This window comes from Pygocentrus nattereri, chromosome 23 (genome assembly GCF_015220715.1).
Source record: "Pygocentrus nattereri isolate fPygNat1 chromosome 23, fPygNat1.pri, whole genome shotgun sequence".
In the NCBI taxonomy this organism is placed as follows: domain Eukaryota; kingdom Metazoa; phylum Chordata; class Actinopteri; order Characiformes; family Serrasalmidae; genus Pygocentrus; species Pygocentrus nattereri.
In genome coordinates this window covers 25,491,436-25,511,257 of record NC_051233.1, presented here as the reverse complement: position 1 = coordinate 25,511,257, position 19,822 = coordinate 25,491,436, and the positions used below count along the sequence as shown (strand labels likewise).

General features: G+C 39.3%; 2 protein-coding genes across 8 annotated transcripts in view; one reads left to right on the top strand and one right to left on the bottom strand.

Moving 5' to 3' along the window:
- The first annotated feature begins 103 nt into the window (after positions 1 to 103).
- On the top strand, positions 104 to 8,487 carry cenatac (centrosomal AT-AC splicing factor). Its single transcript, XM_017699773.1, has 11 exons — positions 104 to 286; positions 2,835 to 3,001; positions 3,662 to 3,760; positions 3,851 to 3,917; positions 4,039 to 4,101; positions 4,427 to 4,488; positions 6,016 to 6,142; positions 6,231 to 6,258; positions 6,354 to 6,452; positions 7,401 to 7,533; positions 7,611 to 8,487. Exons 1-11 carry the CDS (start codon positions 170 to 172, stop codon positions 7,714 to 7,716), a joined length of 1,068 nt encoding a protein of 355 aa, XP_017555262.1. The 5' UTR covers positions 104 to 169; the 3' UTR covers positions 7,717 to 8,487.
- A 311-nt stretch (positions 8,488 to 8,798) lies between these two features.
- The window catches only part of arhgef12b (Rho guanine nucleotide exchange factor (GEF) 12b), an 81,509-nt gene continuing 70,485 nt past the window's right edge, over positions 8,799 to 19,822 (bottom strand). For 4 of the 7 annotated variants that reach the window (XM_037533190.1, XM_017699758.2, XM_037533191.1 and 1 more), the window contains 16 exons: positions 19,312 to 19,458; positions 19,090 to 19,175; positions 18,853 to 18,978; positions 18,331 to 18,445; positions 18,128 to 18,228; positions 17,941 to 18,018; positions 17,757 to 17,832; positions 16,831 to 16,998; positions 16,497 to 16,584; positions 14,573 to 14,650; positions 14,305 to 14,399; positions 13,637 to 13,915; positions 12,632 to 12,874; positions 11,457 to 11,677; positions 11,144 to 11,219; positions 8,799 to 10,557 (listed from right to left, as the gene is read on the bottom strand). In XM_037533190.1, the coding sequence (XP_037389087.1) occupies positions 10,547 to 10,557; positions 11,144 to 11,219; positions 11,457 to 11,677; positions 12,632 to 12,874; positions 13,637 to 13,915; positions 14,305 to 14,399; positions 14,573 to 14,650; positions 16,497 to 16,584; positions 16,831 to 16,998; positions 17,757 to 17,832; positions 17,941 to 18,018; positions 18,128 to 18,228; positions 18,331 to 18,445; positions 18,853 to 18,978; positions 19,090 to 19,175; positions 19,312 to 19,458 (1,988 nt within the window). In that variant the 3' untranslated portion in view covers positions 8,799 to 10,546. The remainder of the gene's footprint in view (positions 10,558 to 11,143; positions 11,220 to 11,456; positions 11,678 to 12,631; positions 12,875 to 13,636; positions 13,916 to 14,304; positions 14,400 to 14,572; positions 14,651 to 16,496; positions 16,585 to 16,830; positions 16,999 to 17,756; positions 17,833 to 17,940; positions 18,019 to 18,127; positions 18,229 to 18,330; positions 18,446 to 18,852; positions 18,979 to 19,089; positions 19,176 to 19,311; positions 19,459 to 19,822) is intronic. The other 3 variants (XM_037533193.1, XM_037533189.1, XM_037533194.1) reach the window with 1 other exon arrangement.

Here is a 19,822-nt window from a genome sequence, read left to right as displayed (position 1 = left end):
TTGTTTTGAGAATAAATATATTATTATTTGCAGGTAACCGAATGTTTTGTGAATGTTTTTGTAATGGTCCCTCCGAGCCAGTAGGGGGCAGTCATAGCTTTCAAGCATGTTGCCGTTCAGCAGCGTCTAGTGCTCAAGAGCAGTGTTTGTGTGCATCCGAGGAGTGAAAATGGGGCCGTTTTATTGCGAGATATGCCGCCAAACGGATTTCTCAGGAAAAGGACACATCTATGGGAAGAGTCACCAGAGCAAACTTAAAGTAGTTCTGGTTAAATTCCTGGAGAAGGTGAGCGACTCGCAGCAGGAAGCTAGCTTGGCTACCCTGGCGGTGTCTGTCTGAGCGGCCGAGCCTTAAGTGGAGCGCCTATTCGACGGATTATTGATCATATTTTCCCGTTCCACCTTAAAGGGGTAGCAGTTAAGGTGGAACGGGAAAACTCGAACCAGGTTAGAGGCTGACTTTAGCGTCGTTGGATGGCGCTGATGCTCTGAATATCCCTCAGTAACAGACCTGCGCTGCGCTGCGCGGCGCGGGTGACTAAAATCTCATCAGTGCGAATTAGAAATGCTTCTCCTCCGTAAGTCTGGATGTGATGGCCATTCATTTCACCACTGCTTAAGCGTGGGGCTACTAAAAGAAATGCTTTAAAGGGTTTTAGCTGTTTAGACAGCAGTTACAAAACTATCTGAATAGTGTGACGTTGGCCAGAGTGGTGTCCTGAATTCCCCCGAGTTCTGGACATGGTCCGATATTCACTGGACCCTTTTCTCCATCTTTGTTGAAAGATCTTACTTGACCTCTGATATTTACAAACTAGCGCTGAAAGAGGGGTGTGTATATGAATGTATGTATGTATGTATGTGTGTGTGTGTGTGTGTATATATATATATATATATATATATAGATTGTACCCTATATTATCAAAAACATCTTGTATTTAAATTTGGGACATTATAACACAGACCTGGTCTGCAGATGTTAGACCAGTTGGATCCAACCAAACCTCCTTGCGTTGTGACACCACAACCAGAACTTACTGCCAGTACACTACATTCAGGGGGAAGCCAGAAAAAGTAGGCGTCTTGGTCGTCTTGGCCACAAAAAACATACTAATTGCAATTTAAGTTGTAGTCACAGTAATAATGTCCCCAAGTTGTTCAGCCTTATTACAGACATGCAGATTCTGATCCATTTTAGTAAAGCTGAAATGTGATGATGGGCTTCCTGCTTCTTAGTAGATTCCCTTATTAAACACGCTCTGGTGGAACAAAAATGTGAGCGTATTCATTGAGGCAGGACTGAGGGGTTTTAATGTCTGATTTTACTTGGATGTTAAAATACTAACAAACAGTTGCAGAGATTTCTGAGCACAATTTTGAGCAGAAATACTGAGCGCAGGATCTTCTGTTTCAGTGCTGTTTGCGTTCGCTCATCACCTTGCCACCTTCATTATCCTTTGGGAGAATATCCAGTGCCATCTTGGACTATTCCAGGACTGTTAGCTTGTTGACGACTCAGAGAGACAAAGGATTGAGTCTATTAAACGTCTACTTTTAGGACATGTATGAGGATAGTGAGACAGTGGTGAGGTGTGCAGTTGGAGTGACAAATGGTTTCAAGGTGAAGGTAGGGTTACATCAGGGATCAGCTTTGAGCCCCTTCTTGTTGGAAAGGTTGACATGAGGTCAGGCAGGAGGCTCCATGGACCATGATGTTTGCAGATGACATTGTAATCTGTGGTGAGAGTAGAGAGCAGGTGGAAGAGAATCTGGAGAGGTGGAGGTTTGCACTGGAGAGGAGAGGAATGAAGGTCAGTAGAGACAAGACGGAATACATGTGTGTGAATGAGAGGGAGGCAGGTGGAAAGGTGAAGATGCAAGGAGTAGAGGTCGTAAAGGTGGATGACTTCAAATATCCTGGGTCAACCATCCAGAGCAATGGACAGTGTAGAAAAGAGGTGAAGAAGAGGGCGCAGGCAGGATGGAGTGGGTGGAGACGGATGTCAGGGCTGATGTGTGACAGAAGGATAGCAGAAAGAGTGAAAGGGAAGGTTTACAAGACAGCAGTGCGTCCTGCTATGATGTATGGTTTGGAGACTGTGGCTCTGAAAGACAGGAGGCTGAGCTGGAGGTGGCGGAGATGAAGATGCTGAGATTTTCGTTGGGAGTGACAAGGCTGGACAAGATTAGAAATGAGCAGATCAGAGGGACGGTGAAGGTAGAGCAGTTTGGAGATAAAGCCAGAGAGGCCAGGTTGAGATGGTTTGGACGTGTGTTGAGGAGGAATAGTGGATATATTGGTCAAAGAATGTTGGCGATGGAGCTGCCAGGTAGAAGGAGAAGAGGTAGACCTCAGAGAAGGTTTATGGATGTAGTGAAGGTGGACATGGAGATGGTTGGTGTAAAAGTAGAGGAGGCAGTGGATAGGGCCAGATGGAGGCAGATGATCCGCTGTGGTGACCCCTAAAGGGAGCAGCCGAAAGAAGAAGAGTCTACTTTTAAATATCTGCATTTTAGTTTGACTTTGAGAAAAAATGAAGTTTTCAGTGTCATTGTATATCAAAAGAAAATCAATCAGTTTTAGGAACCAAATTTCTAAGAAATTGATGTGACAACAAAAACAGAGCAGCACGTAATCCATTGACACTTACTTATAGATTTCTTTGCTTCATCTGTGAATCAACATTAGAGAAAACTTGAGTAAATAACAATTGAGAGATTTACCTTTTTAACCAAGAATTTTTGTAGGTGAGTATTTTACACTTTTGGGTAAAGAAAGTTTCAGCTTGATTTGAGTCCCTTCTAATTACATTCATTTTCTGTTCTGTGCTCAGGTGAAGGAAGCACGACGGACCATTAAACATCCTCAAGTGGAGAAGTTCGACGCTACTGAGCATGAAAAGAAATTCTGGTGTTACTGTTGTGGACTAGAGGTTCAGAGGCACGTCACTGACGGCAGATTCACGGTACTGCATGGAGCACTGCTGGAGCACATGAGCACGTAAGACACTGAATCTGTCCCTAGTGACTTCAGTAGTAAAATCATTCACATTACAAAACGGCTTCGGTGTCTAAAGTTGGCTTTAGTTTTGCTCTGTAGCTATGAGGCTAATGTAGCTATCAAGTGTACATTGAGCATCATGCAGACTGAAATAGACCTGCTTTTCTGGTTTCTGATGCTGAGAGAGGGTTTAAAAAAATAAAGATACAGATCAAATTCAGGCTTCAGAATGGCTGCTACTGTTTTTAGCAAAGTGCTGTCATTCTTAGAAATAACTGTCGTATGATGTCAAACCACAAGAAAATCTAATGAAGACTTGTCAGTTAGGTGTGAACATGCAGTTTGAGTTTTAGACTTTGTTAGAGACTTTGAGTTAGGTTTGATTTAGACATGGTTTTGTGCTGTGCTGATTCCTGAGTGTCCATCACTTGTTAGCTTCATTGGCTTTGTAGCTCTAGTGCAAAAGTAAAGAAGCAACTTCAGACGCCAAACAATGTTTTAGGAGACTGACTGACTGACTGACTGACTGACTGACTGACTACATTTGGAGAAAATGTATAACTGTATAAATTAGATTTTTCACTAAAGTATTTCTTTAACTGTAGAAACCGTCTGTGCCATCGAGTGAGATGGTTCTGATTTTATTTGTTCTCCCTCCAGCCGAGAGCACCGCGCCAACACGCACGCTTTCTGGTGGAAGAATAAAGCAGATGCCAAACTGAAAGAGAAATTCATTATCACAGAGGAAGAGGCTGAAAGGTATAATAAGCTTGTTGCCTTTATGCATCTCAGTTCTTATTGCATCCTTTTCTTGAGATGGTTAAAACATAAGTTAAAACGGTTTTGTAGATTGAAGACCGAAGTTGCCAAAGCTCTTGACCAGTATGAAGAGAAGGAGGACACATTGATGAAAGAGGTGAGTTTTGTGTGCCGAACATTTCAGTAAATCTGAATTACAGTGCTAATAATGTAATTACAGTATTTTACGCACAGATTTCATTTGTTATTTATTTTTTTGCTGTTTTCTTTTTCTCTAGCAAGCTGCCATTATCAGATATCAGGAGCATCACAGGCTGGAGGTCCTGCAGTCTCTAATAGAGGTTTGTTTTCCTGGAATGAAGCAACAGTATCCACTCTGTACTCTGCATTTTGAGCAGTTGCTGATGTACAGTGAGTGACATTTATATGAAATGTTTGCTTAGTGACAGCTCATCTGTACCTCAAAGACAGTATTTACCCAGTTTTCTTCTTAAACTGAAAGTTGATCAGCCTAGATATGTTTAGTGTTTGACGTTGTGCTTTCATACTTTTGCGCTGGAGCTACAAGGCTAATTTAAAATTGCATCACAAAGCTTGTGGAGATAAAGATGATTATTTGAAAAACGTATGAGTCAGTACTGTTGATGCTTCCTGAATCAAATCCAGCCTGATCCAGAGTTGCAGCAGTCTGCTGAACAGGGCCAGCAGAACACCGAGCAGACAGCCTGGTAAGACAGCCACATGTTTACACTATATGAAAATATTCAATATTCTTTTTGATGTAGGTGGGTGGGAAATGACAGCAAATATACACTGGAAATGTGACCACTGCCGCCACTGTTACACTGATAAATCCATATTCCCTAATACTGGCCAATTTTATTAGTATGAGCGAATATTCCACAGATATAGTATTGATTGCTTCATATTTATTTGAGCCTTCACAGTGCCTGCTAACATCTTTGGTTACCTTTATTACATCAAAACATGCAAACTTGATAAACGCAAACCTCATCATGCGTAAAGACTTGCAATCATGCCTGTCACTTAGCCACGGGGGCAAGGTTATAACACAAAAAAAAAAAACTTTGGAAAAGGTTGGAACAAAAAATGCAAGCTAATTTACTGAATCCAAAAACACTAAAGCTCTGTATGACAGTTCACAGTTGACCCCTGGTGATCCTGACCGTCAGTATATTTGACCATATAAAATTATATCAGATGATATTCTTAGCAGAATTTTTAGCCTATGAAAAATCTGCCTTGGTGTGACTATTTTCAGATTGGTTTGGCCCAAGTATATAACCTGTCACTAATTTTTTATATATATATATATATATATATATATATATATATATATATATATATATATATATATATATATATATATATATATATATATATATATATATATATATATAAATAAAAACTGACAATGCCAGGGATGTTGAGTATAGTATAATATAGTAGGTTCAACAGAGGCTTTCAGAAAAATATGAAATTATATTTTCTAAGCTGTATACATACATACATACCCTGTACACCCTGACTCGTCTCCAGGCTTTTTATTTTGTGTTTTAAAACATTTGGTTATGAAAAAGGTACAAATACATATTTAAGGGAAAGTTGGGCCTTAAAACTACTGTTGTACTTCTTGAGGGAATATTTACATTGTTTGTACCTGATTAACATTTGATGAAAAATTGTACCTGCACAGCACCTTTATTTCTAACAGTAGAATAATAGTAGTGAATATAGTCTGGAAATGGGGGTGGGCGATATTTGAAGACATTTTCAATATACAACATGACGTCTTGTTTTTTAGTAAAATTAAGGATGAAAAACAAACTGTCGAGCATCTGATGAGCTATTTGTAACTATGCATTAGGAGTGGGTGATATGGCATCAATAGAGTGTCACACTATGTATGACATTTTTCATGATAATATTCATAATAACTTAAAGTTTGATAAATTGTTTTTAATGTGGTACATAAAAAAAAAAACTAAAAATAATGAGTACAGAGTTTAACAATTTACATACCATCTTGCACTAAATCCGGTTGAACAAGACCAGCGATGCGCTCTCTGTAATGAAGCAGTTAGTGTTTACGTACTGATGTCCATGATATGCTCAGGAAAGCACATTGTGACTTGGCACCATAACAATATTCTTGCATCATCCATCTCCTTTTAGAAATGTCTTTCCTGGTCTGACTATTTCTACCAGATTCAATGACTTTTGTGTCTCAATAGCATGAATTCAGACGTGGTAGAAAGCTTTCACCCTCACTCGTATGGACACGGTGAGCAGGCAGGTCCCAGTCACGAGGACCCCTTTATGGCAGAATTGGGACATGGCCTCACTTTCATCGGCTATCAGGTAACGCCTGTGGATCTCTTGTGCCGTCTTACCATTTGCATTTGATTACTTGTCTTAAGAAGCTAATGCATCATGTTTTCATATGAAGGACTCTGGCAGTGGGAATGTTCACACAGGTGAGTTGAACATTGGCTGAATGACGTAAATAGTGTTATTTATATAGTCTGTGGTTGAATATTGTTAAACGCTCACTGCTTGGGTTGGGTTGTAGGAGCTGTGCCTCCATGGCTGCTGAAAGACCCTGAGGACGAGTCAGCGGGGAGCTCAAAACAGGAGATTGGCCCTTCTGCACAGGAGTTCCTTAAACACAGTAAGCAGTTACTAATTAGTGTTGTCATAATAGTAATTTTGTCTGCAGGTGATGTTATCCAGCCCTGGCAGACCTTAAACAAATGGATCTATTCCTCTTAATCTAAATATAGTCAATAATATAATCAGCCAAGATGCATTTGGTGTCTTAAATTTGCTTCTTTAGGTCAGTGAAGCTAATGTAGCGAATGGTTTTTCAGACAGATTTAATATTCAGATTTAATATTCAGATTTATAAGGTATTAAAAAAAGAGAGATTTGAAATATCTTGGAAATTCATTCAAGAAAGGCTGTTAATCTAAAGATGATTAAAGCTGATCATCTGTTACATAGCTAATGTTACATTGTGGTGTTTTTCACCTTGTACCTTTCAGCTCAAGGTCAGCAACATTTGTAAAGTTAGCAGATACATTTACTACATGATATTTAATTTTTTTTCCATGAAATCTTTACGAATAGGGTATAAAACAAACTTGAGCTTGAGGTTTTGTACTGTGCTGGGTTGTGTGCCGTTTCTAATCCAGTGCGTGTTAAAATTAAGGTGGATTATAGACCTCTGACCAATCTTAGAGACCTCTGGTGGAGTATAGACTTCAGACATGGCTTGTCTGTTTATTTAAATTTGGAGTAAGAGGGGGAAAATGTGTAGTGGGTCTTTTTAATATATATATATATATATATATATATATATATATATATATATATATATATATATATATATATTTTTTTTTTTTTTTTTTTTTTTATATTATTTAAGGCAATTGTCATATTCTAACGTGGATATGATTTTTAATGTTTTCCTTCTTTCTTTGTGTAAAGCTTGGTAGTGTTTAAACAGGTAGATGGACCGTGCCTGGTATCTGTGTTCTGCTAATAGCAATGTTAGTGTTCTGTGATTTGTCTGGGTTTTAGTTGTCCTGAAGCAAAGTTCTCTCAAACTGTACCACAGGACAGCAGGAGAAGCTTAAAAAACTCCCACCCAACCGCGTGGGGGCAAACTTTGACCACAGCTCTTACACAGATGCCAACTGGCTGCCATCTTTTGGACGAGTATGGAACAGCGGCAGGCGCTGGCAGTCCAGGTGGGTTCAGTCACAGCAATTATAGACTTCATTTCTACTCTATGGGCAGGTCCCAACCATTATGCATGTTCTTTCAGGCATCAGTTCAGACAAGAGGAGGCTAAAAGTGGACAGAAGAGAAAGAGGGACCATGGAAGGAAGGCAACAAAGAAGCAGAAACACCTTAGTAATGGAGACTTATGAACAACATTTGGTCCAGATTTCTGGGTTCATGTGGCTTCTCCCCGACCCCCCACCCCAGTAAATCGAACACAGAGGCCCACCTGCCATTAACATGCGTATTTGGTTGTCCGTTCCTAAGTGGACACCAGTATAAGTACAGGTGTGAAAGGGCTCCGTTGCAACTTGGGGGTCGGATCGCTCAAACAACCACTGAAGGTGGTCAGTTGAGTAGCCATACATTTGTAAGGTGAACACTAATGCATCCTCAACAGCAGAACCACCTAATCAACATCACCGCATTTATGAAATTAGATCGAAAGCGGTTACTGGACTTGCCAGGTATAAACAACTGTCCACTTGTGATCAGGTCACATGAGACAGCCAGTAATACCAGGTCTGATCAGGGCTATAGACATTAGGGTCTGAAACTACCAGATCCTACCATTTTTGCAGTGGCCAAAGTTCCTGGAATTGGGACCATCAACAAGGCATCTGTATAGTATGTTGTTGGTTTCTTAAGTCAAGTAATTGACAGCCAGAAGTCTGATCTGGCTGCTGTCAGACTAATTTAGTTTGTATTTCTCACGTTGAGAATTCTTTACTTTCAAATGTACATTACTCCTACATTTGTTCATCATAAACTAATGTATTTTTTTTATTTTTTTTTATTTATCTCTTAATTGATCCCCTCCCAAACCTGAAACAGCAGTGTGCAGAAAGTAGTGACTGGGATGAGAAATCAGATTCACTGTTTGCGTTTCCAGTTTATTGAATAAATTTGCAACATATGAAGTGGTTCTGGTATTGTTCTTTCGGTGCTAAATCCCAAAGCAACATCTCCTCCACTCTTCCTTCCGAAATAAGGTGATAAAATGAAGACAGTGTGCAATATTTCTTTCCATTTTAAACAATATAGCAGTTCAGTCAAATTTAATAGAATCTATTAGAGCTATTCATATTTCCAACAGAAAGCCGAAAGACCATATTAATAGTGCTCAATAATAATAATAAAATATAATATACCTCATGAATGTCTAGACAAAATAAAAATACAGATTACATTAATATTTAGGGATACCTTGCAGTCGTTTATTTTTTCTTCCTTTTTTTTTTTTTTAGTAGTTTCTGTTAAAATAATACAATGACTCATATGATGTAGAAAGCAGAAGAAAAAACACAAAAAAACAAGGAATTAGGTCTCTGTAAGAGATGCAGTGTTGGTCATAATTGTACAACTTTACACGTAAAAATAGACCACTAAAAGGTCTAATCAAGTCCTTGCATTCTTTTCTGAAGCTTTTTTCTTCATATAACTTCATTCCCAAATTCCAGAAAAAAAAAAACAAATCCACGTGATAATCCAATAAGACTTCAGTTTGGGTTGGGTTACACAATAGCAGTATATAGTGCCTCAACCTCTGATGATGAGGATGAGTCTGGTTTTCTCGTGGTCATTGCTGATATGCCAGAGATTTTCAGTAGCTTCATTCAATAGAATGTGGTAGAGTGGAGAGAAGACGGGCAGCCCGCAGACGACGATAAATACAGTTTCAAAAGCTTAAGAGACGAAGGCTTCAGGTTATTGGGGAGGAGATTGAAATGTCCCTTCAGCGAAGTTCAAGGTGAGGCGCTCCAAACTGTGAACTGTAACAGCTTCTATACTGACATTTAGACTTTATCCCTACACCCAGTAACAGCAGTACAATACAGTCCTCTTCATCTTGGCCCTTCACTTTTATTGGGAGTAGAAAGGATTGTGTTACACCCTTTATATATAAACCGCAAAAAATGCTAATTTACTTTTATAAGAAAGAACCTGGATTTTAGGCCTTGTGGGAATTAACAGCCACTCCTGTTACGGAACAGTCAGAAAGGCTAGCGTTGCTAACAGTGAAAAGTGAATAGCACTCAATCAGCATTGAGTAAATGCTTTCATTCATTGCTAGCTGTTTTAGCATATGTGGTTGAGCTTTAATGAACTAATAGCATTATCCTATGAGCTAAAGCCTCAAGGGAACTGCTTTGCCCTGTACTTAAATAAAATGACTAGTGGTCCAATTTTAGGCATTTTAACTCCATATTTCGGTGGCAGTATTGCATCACTGTTCCTCACAACCATGCATTAACATTCATATCCATACACAATAAGGAATGAACTAGTAGGCTGTGGTATTAGGCAGTCCTTATGAAGGACATTTCACACATCAGATTTAGTCCTTTTTTTTTTTTTTTTTTAAACTGAGGTCTAAGGCTTAGCTAAAGGCCTAAAAAACAACCTCAAAACTACACCTGGTATATTTATTGGCTATAATATCAAACCCAATCTCATCCAGTCAGCAATGAGACACATTTTGGACCATCGGTTCATCTTTTCCCTCAAATAACAACCAGTGAAATCTCAGTAGAACAGGGGAAGTGCCAGCTCAGGCTGTAGTTTATCCACGGCAATATCCTGCCATCATCCTCTCTTCCCTTCGTTTCAGTCCAAACACAGTGTTGACTCAGAAGGAGGATTTGCGCTACGAGTTTTTGGAGAATTTAAAAGGGCTGACGGTGCATGCAGACAGGAAGTGGAATGTTCAATCTAAATATCCACAACTCCAATAAACAGCTGGTAGATGGAGAGGTGATGGAACGTCTTAATACCATCTTTTTTTTCCTGCCCTGGATGTGCTGGGAAAATATTTTCAGAAGTGTGTGGGTGGATTGGGAAGGGGGAAATCGTTGCCCGAGTGTGGCGACTGATATGCTTTAAGAGGCATGTGTGTTGAGCTTGGAGTAGAAGGACTACTGCACTTTCCTAACGATTCTGCACCTTCTGTACATCCAGCAGTCCACAGGTCCAGAAACACTAGCTTTTATCTGCAATAGAGGGAAACAAAAAGTGCAGTGTTAAAGATTTAGATGTGTGCCTGTGTATGGATAGTGTTTTAAGTCAGTCATGATGAAAGTGCAGATTCTCATCTTTCAAATCAACACACAAAAAATATCTGAAATGTAATGTAGACAGACAAGGAGATTGTTTTTTACTTCAATCTGAAGTTGCTGGTGTGTAGTCTTATTTTATAAAAAGGAAATAAGCCTTTATGTTTCTGACTAGATATTACATTGAGACAAATGCAATAATTACATAAACATTAAAGTGGATTAACAGTATACATCACTGCTGTTGTAACAAATCCTTGCATCTCCAAAATGGTAACTTTGCAAGAGAAGGAAAAACATACAATGCAAGTTCAATGGAACCAGACTCCCTCCCCCCGCCCATTACCTTCAGTCCATTCATCATGAAATGTATATACAGTGTAAAGAACAAGCATTTCCAAATTATGTCAAAACTGAAAAATGTCAAAAATGGAGATACAAGGTTTTGTTCTGACAGCAGCATTATGTCATACTGCTGTTATATAAAGACTGTTAAATAAAGGCAAATACAGCGGAGTAGTACCTTTGTTCTCTTCTGAGTCAGTAGCTGCTTCCTCTGGGTGCTTTTGGCATAGCTGGTTATATTTAGTTTCTACATCCTACAGAAAGGAAATTCAAGTGGTAGGATCAGAGTCGAGCAAACAATATATACACCACACAGACGAATTCAATGCTAGCTAATTGAAATATGCAAGTTTACAACTGCATCTGGTTAAAAAAAATCTCCTGCATTTTCCTATTTCTATTATTCCTGTTCCATTTTTAGCACTAGATATACACTCAAATTAGCAATGAGTATTCAGCACACTGTCAAATTCAGTGGTGGCTGCGGTTACCTTCAGTTGCTGCAGGTTGGCCTGGAGCAGGCGTAAGTGGGTCATGACCTGTCTGCTGAGGTTGGGTCCTCCGCTCTGTGAGGAAGAGGAGGAAAGGAGCTTCTTCAGGTCAATGCCGGAGTCTCCCGCTGCTGTCGGCTCAATGTTGCTGCCCTGAACATCATCATCAGTACTGCTCTCACCCGAGCCACCATAACCCTCCAGCACCATGTAACTTCCTGCTGAGAGAGAGACACACAGAGACAGAGGGGGAGAGAAAGGTAATAGCAACATGATGGGATTATCTTTTAATCTTTACACAGCCATAGGCAAAAATGTCCATGTTAAATTGCATATGACAAAAACAGCGAGCAACATAGAACTCACAATTTCAAGAGACTTGTAAATGTCTAGTGCTAGTTAGACAAAAAACTAATACAAGATGTGAGGAGCTTAGGTTTTAGCTCACAAGTCTTTTGATGGTAATAATACGTCCACAAGGTAAACAAAGCAGCAAGGTTTTTGCTGTCAGCCAAAATCCTTGCATCTCCAAAATGGTAGTTTTACAAGAGAAGGAAAAAATGTTCTCAACCTTTAACGGATATTAGTGTAGAAATTTTATTCCATTGAACCCTTTCTACTGTTTTTTTTTTGACACCGTGTCAAAAAATAAAACAACAAAAATGAAGACACGAGCGACAATATACTTAGTTTAACAGATAAAAACATGAGTAGTTTCCTGTAGTAGCCGAGTGATTAAAAATGACACTGATAAGAAAGTACAAAGCTGTCAGAAGTTTTAGCAAAACTCTGCAGATGAATGATTGATGAGCATGTGATCATATTATTGTTTACCAATGTCCACATGGATTTATTATTTAGCATCCTCCTACAAATGACATTTATTCAAATAGGGATTTTTTTTAAAACCAATGCTGCAAGGATAAGGCAAAAAAAAAAAAAGTTCAGAAAGTAGTTTGTTATTATGGATCAAATTCATTTAAAATCCAATATGGTCTCAGTCGCTCTGCTGGTTGGCACAAGACAAGGAATCTGAAGGAAATATAATCTTGTCTTTTGATACCAGTTTCATAAGTACTGCTGGGACACTTGGTTTAAATTAAATTAAAGGTGTAAATTAAATGTGTAGATGGATAGACCGCAGTGCCCTAACAAGGATGTCTATGTGATCTCACCATAGTCCTCTGAAGTCTCAAAGAAGCCTGTATCTCCAGAGGGCAGCTCCTGAGTGTTTTCTGGCCTGGTCTCTGTCTTCTCAGCACCGTTCTCGACTGCGCCACTGGGGGCAGCACGGTCCTCTGGACCCTGCTGAGAGCCTGTCCTCAGCTCACGCTCTCGAACCTCTCCTCTTTCTCTGTCTCTTTCTGCCTCCTCCTGACTGGCCATGTGATTGATCAGGAGCTGCCTCAGAGCAGCCACTGAGAGAGAGAGGCAGACAGAAAGAAAGTGAGTGTAGTGTTGCTGCAGAGTTTGAACAGTAGTAAAAAACAAATTACAAAACAAATGGGCTGAATGTTTTCAAGTGCAAATAAGATCTCCTTTGCTCCTCAGAGAATTGCTTCCACATGGACTATAAAGGATGTCGTACACAGAAAACAACGCAAAAAAATGTGAAATATTAAGGTGCAGAATAAGTCAAAATAAATCGCATTTAGTGTATAAAGGTCTTAAGAGTGATGACATTCTGCCTTTGAAAATGATATCAAGGCATTAATAGCAATTTAAAAACCAGTAATCTCAGAATGATTCAATTCTGTTACAGCTCTTTACATAATGATTCATACTAAGTCTATGCATAATGAAATCCCTAATTCTACCACAATTTTGTTATTATGGTATGTTTCATAATGTTTCACTTTTTTAAAATACCTGGATTACATAAATTTGTAGTAACCATTTACACAGTAGTGCAAGTCTTTTTGCTTCATTCAATTTTTTAATATTTATCTTTGAAAAATATTACTTTGGTCAAATGACAGCATGTGTAATTATTCACTTAATTATTTAAAACATTTTAAAATGAATGGAGTTTAATCTTCACGTTCAGATTCCTGCATCATAAACACTGATGCTTTTTTTATTTTTACATTCCTAGGCTTCAGTAAGTGCTTCACTACGAGTTCTGACGTTCTAAATTGAAGTAAACTAAACTGGCATTCGTGATGAGAATTAACACTCACAGTTTCGGAGTGCTTCATCTGCCATCAGTGGAGGCAGATCAAAAACCTCAGAGTCCTTCTCTTCTATTGCAATGGCATGCCGCGAGCGCTGCTTCATGAACGGAAGTTTGTTGACCAGTTCGGCATCCAGGAAGGTCTCTTCCTCCTCCTCCTCATCATCATCATTCTGAACCTGCAGGGAACCCTCTGCCTCTTCTTCATCGTCAGACTTGGTCTCAAAAGGGTTGGTTCCTGCTGAAGGGGCTGGCATTATCTCCAAACACGAGGTGGCATCTTTTTCTAGAGCAAACATAACAAAGCAAACTTATGGCAGAGCCTTTCACAAAAATAAAATTTGAATAGAAAATTTTAATAGATGTTATTTATACTGCAGTTGAGGTCAGTTTACTCTGAAATGCATTTTTGGTAGAAGAAATTGCCTACATTAAAAAAGTCACTGTCAAAACAAAACCTTCTATTATCATTTTTAACAATTTGTTTAATTTCAAAATATAGTAAAAAAAAAAACTGTGGTAACTTGATTTTAAGGCTAAAAGTACAACTTTTTATGCTGAAAGTTCAGGGAAGATTAATCAAAGTATGTGCAATTTCAGTATCATAACCATTTAATGTAAATGACTGACTTTTCACCAGCAAAGTATTTTTGAACACTTTATTGTGGATGATACCTGGGGACTGGTTGCTTCCAGTGGAGATGCGATCTGGATCTTTGTTCATTTTCGGCACACTTGAATTTATCATCTCAACAGCTTCGCGCTCACCACTGCAGAAAAGGTAATGCACATATAATAAGTAAACTGATGAGTCACGATGATGAATAGTGAAACTACAGGATCGCTACAACTTCAAACAAACCAGCCACATTAAATAATTTTTTAATCATATAGTAAAAATGGCAACAGTGTGAATTTTTCATTTTCAGCAGGATGAACTCACTCAGTCTGAGGTAATGAAATGTTATTCAATTGCTGTCTCTTCATACTCTCTGCTCTCTGGGTGATGAGACACTGCCACCTGCACGACAAAAGCAATACACAAACACAACAATAAAGAAAAAGAAGTGAAAGAGCTGTAGGAGTCTCACTCAGTTTCTCAAAGGCAAACAGTTAAGGCAAAAACATTACATCCTTGAATGAAAATGTCTTGTGAAAATTCAAACACCGCTAATGCTGACTGAAAGATGAGTCATGCTACTTGATCTACTTCGCTTTTATTCACCACCAGGCATATCAGCATTTTTGAAAGTGTTCTGCCCCAAAACCAAACTATTAAAATCCAATGTCTAAAATGAAGAAAAACAACAAAAATAAAAGCACCGAATGATCGACCTTCTTAGACTGAGTCCTGAACTCACATCAGGTTTTACCCCTCACCTCTTAAAGTCTCAAATCTCCAGTAGAAACCTGATCACGTATCAGCACTCTTAGTATAACATGCAAAAGCTTTCTATCCTAGTTTTTCTTTACCAGCTTAATGTTTGTTACCTATAAAACAGACAGTATTGTATGCTGCATAGTTAGAACAGTAGCAGATACACCATGTGATACAGTGTCACAAACCACATAAGCAAGTCAATTTGAGATCACTTGATGCAACTTGAGCCAAGTGTAGGCAAGCTATAACAGCTTTAACTTTTCTGGCAAGGCTTTCCATAAGGTTTAGGAGTGTGTTTACAGGAATGTTTGACCATTCTTCCAGAAGCGGATTTGTGAAGTCAAGACAGTGATGTTGGACAAGAAGGTCTGGCTCGCAGTCTCTGCTCTAATTCATCCTAAAGGTGTTCTATCAGGTTGAGGTCAGGACTCCGTGTAGGCCAGTCAAGATCTTCCACACCAAACTCGCTCATCCATGTCTTTATGGACCTTGCTTTGTGCACTGGTGTGCAGTCATGTTGGAACAGTAAGGGGCCATCCCCAAACTGTTCCCACAAAGTTGGAAGCATGAAATTGTCCAAAATCTCTTGGTCTGCTGAAGCATTAAGAGTTCCTTTCACTGGAAGCAAGGGGCCGAACCCAACTCCTGAAAAACACCACCACACCATAATCCCCCCTCCATGAAACTTTACACATGGCGCAATGCAGTCAGACAAGTACCGTTCTCCTGGCAATTGCCAAACCCAGACCAGGTCATCAGACTGCCAGACAGAGAAGCATGATTTGTCACTCCAGAGAACACGTCTCCACTGCTCTAGAGTCTAGTGGTGGCTCTGGACTTACGACTGGACTTATTCCACAGGTGGTGTCCTATCACGGAACTGGATAGCTCCTAACACACTGGAATTCACTGAGCTCCTGAGAGCGACCCATTCTTTCATAAATGTTTGTAGAAGCAGTCTGCAGGCCTAGGTGTTTGGTTTTATATACCTGTGGCCATGGAAGTGATCAGAACACCTGAATTCAATGATTTGGATGGCTGACAATACTTTTAGCGATATAGCGTATCTGCTAGGTATATTAGCTGCAAATAGTAAATGGGTATACTGGCCCTTTTCAGTGAGCCAGAACAGTTTGGCTCTGCTCACGGACAATCTCATACTCCCATCTTGATTTCACTACCCATATTCCACACCAGCTCTTTGGCTCCCAAACAGCTCTTTATTTAGTAGCAATGTCCATCTTTGTTCCATAAATTAGTCAAGATAATGATCATCAGCAATAATTTACTTTTCAATAAACTTTAGTCTTATATGTAAGTAATGAATTAACAAAACTGCAATGTTTATGCAAATATTATTTTTTAAAAAGTGAATTTTAAAAGTTAGGGATCGTGAAAAAACACGAGCAAAAAGTTGACAAATCCACCAGGCAGTCATTAAAAATCAGAAGAACTGAATAGCTCTGCTGTAAATGGCTGTACTTACGTTCTCTGCTCAGACACGGTCTGAGCCATCAGCTCGTAGATTTGTGCTCCATTGTCCGACATGGACAGTACAAAGAATGACTTGTTGTCTGTGAAACAGTATATTGAGCACAGTGAGAATATCGAAAGCCTCAGCATTCCCACAGAACTTCTTCAGTTAAATTAGGATTGTGAAAAATACAGCATTTGAGAAGAAACAGAAGTCTCAAGACAAATAATATTCAAATACTGTTTCATATTTGGGAAAATAATAATACATCACAAATAAGCTATTAATTTTCTACTCAAATTGGAGCTCTCTCACAGTTCACCTCCAGCACTTCAGGCAGACTCACCGGTAGCTACAGAGCGCACCATCACAGTGCTGAGCTTGATGATGGGGCTGAAGGTGTGTTTGGTCTCAGCAGTGCCTGCCAGGTTCTTACTGTGGCACTTCAAGATTAGCTTCTCATCCTGCCTCTGCGTTAGCACCAAGATATCCTCCAGCAGGAGTGTGTACAGCTCTGAACAAGACAAACACACATACAATTCATATGATCCATGAAGTAGTTTATATAAGGTTGTAGTTTTTTGTCTTCATATCTATTACACCACCACCACCAGCCTGAACCGTTGATACAACGCAGGATGGATCCATGCTTTCATGCTGTTTACACCAAATTCTGACCCTACGATCTGAATGTCGCAGCTGAAATTGAGACTGGTCAGACCAGGCAACATTTTGGTGGGCCCGTGCTAATTGTAGTCTCAGTTTCCTGTTCTTAGCTGACAGGAGCGGTCTTCTGCTGCTGTAGCCCATCTTCCTCAAGGTTTGACGTGTTGTGCGTTCAGAGATGGTGTTCTGCATTCCTTGGTTGTAACAAGTGGTGATTTGAGTTACTGTTACCTTTCTATCATCTCGAACCAGTCTGCCCATTCTCCTCTGACCTCTCACATCAACAAGGCATTTTTGTCCACACAACTGCCGCTCACTGGATATTTTCTCTTTTTTGGACCGTTCTCTGTAAACCCTATAGATGGTTGTGTGTGAAAATCCCAGCAGATCAGCAGTTTCTGAAATACTCAGACCAGCCCGTCTGACACCAACAACTACGCCACGTTCAAAGTCTCTTAAATCCCCTTTCTTCCCCGTTCTGATGCTCGGTCTGCAATTCAGCAAGTTGTCTTGACCACCTCTACATGCCTAAATGCATTGAGTTGCGGCCATGTGATATATATATATAAAAAATACACACACATACAACTTGGTGCCAACTCTTACCAATTGTCTTGTCTTTGTTCACTTTCCAAGACAGTGGTCCCTCATGCACCATTTTTCTTTTGGTCAAGTCGAGGTTCTACAAAAAAAAAACCCAAGCTGCTTTTGTAAGAAAATCTCAAATGCGATTTGATTAAGCATTTCACAATGGCTGCAGGACAGTTAGGACAGGCTAGAAGAATCTTACCTTAAATTCAGCAATCATGGGAAGTTCACTCTGCTTCAGTGAGGAGAGATCCAGTCTTCTCTGGTAGTCCTCTAACCTCTAAAAGACAAATAAAAGGCAGGAGAGAGGCTTAGTTCGGCTTTAAAACTTTACAAGACATTATAAAGTGCTGCTGTTTCGAAGTGAACTGATTTCAGCTGCTTCACACCTGTTTATTCTCAGCCTCTTTCACTTCCTGGTTGACATGGTTCAGAATCTTCCGGCAGCATTCGCCAGCTCGTTTAACCTTGCTCTTCTCCTCTACATCCTCTGCGGGAAAACAAACACACACAGACGTGAGTTTTGGATTTGTGGGGAGGAGGAAGATAATAGAAGAAGATGATAGAAGAGGGGAAATGGGGGATTTAGTACCAGTGTATTTGGCGATGTTCTCAAGCAGGAGAGGATATTTGGTCAGTCTCTGCATCTCCACAGGAATGATGTCTTTTAGTTGAAGTCTACGGCACTGCCGATTGCTCTCTGCCTCCTGAGACACACATATACGCATTTTAATACCACATTACAACACATTGTTATACATATCTCTCATATGTACTAGGTATGCTTCATTAATGTCCACACAAAACCTTCTATCTCCAAAATGGGAACTTTTCAGGAGAAGAAACATTCTTAACTTATAATGGAATTTATGTATTATACTTAACTTATAATACTTTTAGAGCATTTTTACCAGACAGAAATAGATTTATGCAAGTTTATGTTCACTAGTACTGTTTTATGTATGTGATATATTTTTATTCACTTTTATAGACAACGTCATTTAGTCACACAGTGCAAAATTAAGGAGAGTGAACAGAAAACCGTGTACTTTTTTTGTCAAATCTTATAAGATTCATAGACCCTCCCCAGCTTACTAAAAAGCCTGTGTCTGACCTGTACGAATGAAGCAAAGCGCTGGTCCTTCTTCTGCCTGCTCTTTATGAGCTCCAGGGCGAAGGGCTGGTTACTGCAAAACGTTCCCACTGCCTGTTTGATTTTCTCTTCTTCGGCTCCACTGAACTGCAAAGCAGTCAAGACACCAACACAATGAATTCAGCCACAGTGTGCTTATTTACATTTATACTATGTGAAGAAAAAGAAAATGACAGTGGATTAAATAATTTTTCTCACCCAGGACAAAAGATCATCTCCTATAAGATCCATGACTGCTGTCTCGTTCTTCTTCCGAATAGCTGTCATTTGTTCCGTTATAGACACTGAAGAAGGAAAGTAATGAGACAATAATAATAATAATAATAATAAATGTCTAACTGGCAGCATTAACTTTCATTCATTGCTGGCTACAATAGCCACCAAATCAAAGGTTTTAGGACTGATTGATTAGTTGCTTACTGTGCAGATGGACAATCTCCTCCAGGTTGGTGAAAATGTTTTTAATGTCTGTGGGGGGCAAGATGGCCTCTCTGGTCATCCTCTGGTAGAATACGTTATCCAGGACTTTCAGCATCCTCAGATGTGCACGTTCCGTGTAGAACAGCTCTGGAGAGCCAGTGAGAATATCAAACACAGTGGACAACAGACACATACTGCTGTCATGCAAAAACCCTGTATCTCCATTTTTTTTTACTTTTTTTTTTTTTTGGTATTTGAAAGGTTCAGTTATCCTTTGCGTTGTGTTAATATTTCATGATAAACAGACCAACGGTGATGGTAAAAATGGCTTGGAAAAAATGTTATTCAATTGACTTCCATTACAAGGTGTTTTTTTCCTTCTCCAGTTAAAACTGCCATTTCAGAGATACAAGGTTTTGTTTCTAGCAGTGATTATATGCTAAAATAGACTTATGTGGTTTCTGACATTAAATAATACACGTATTTATATAAAAAAGCACCACATAGTGTT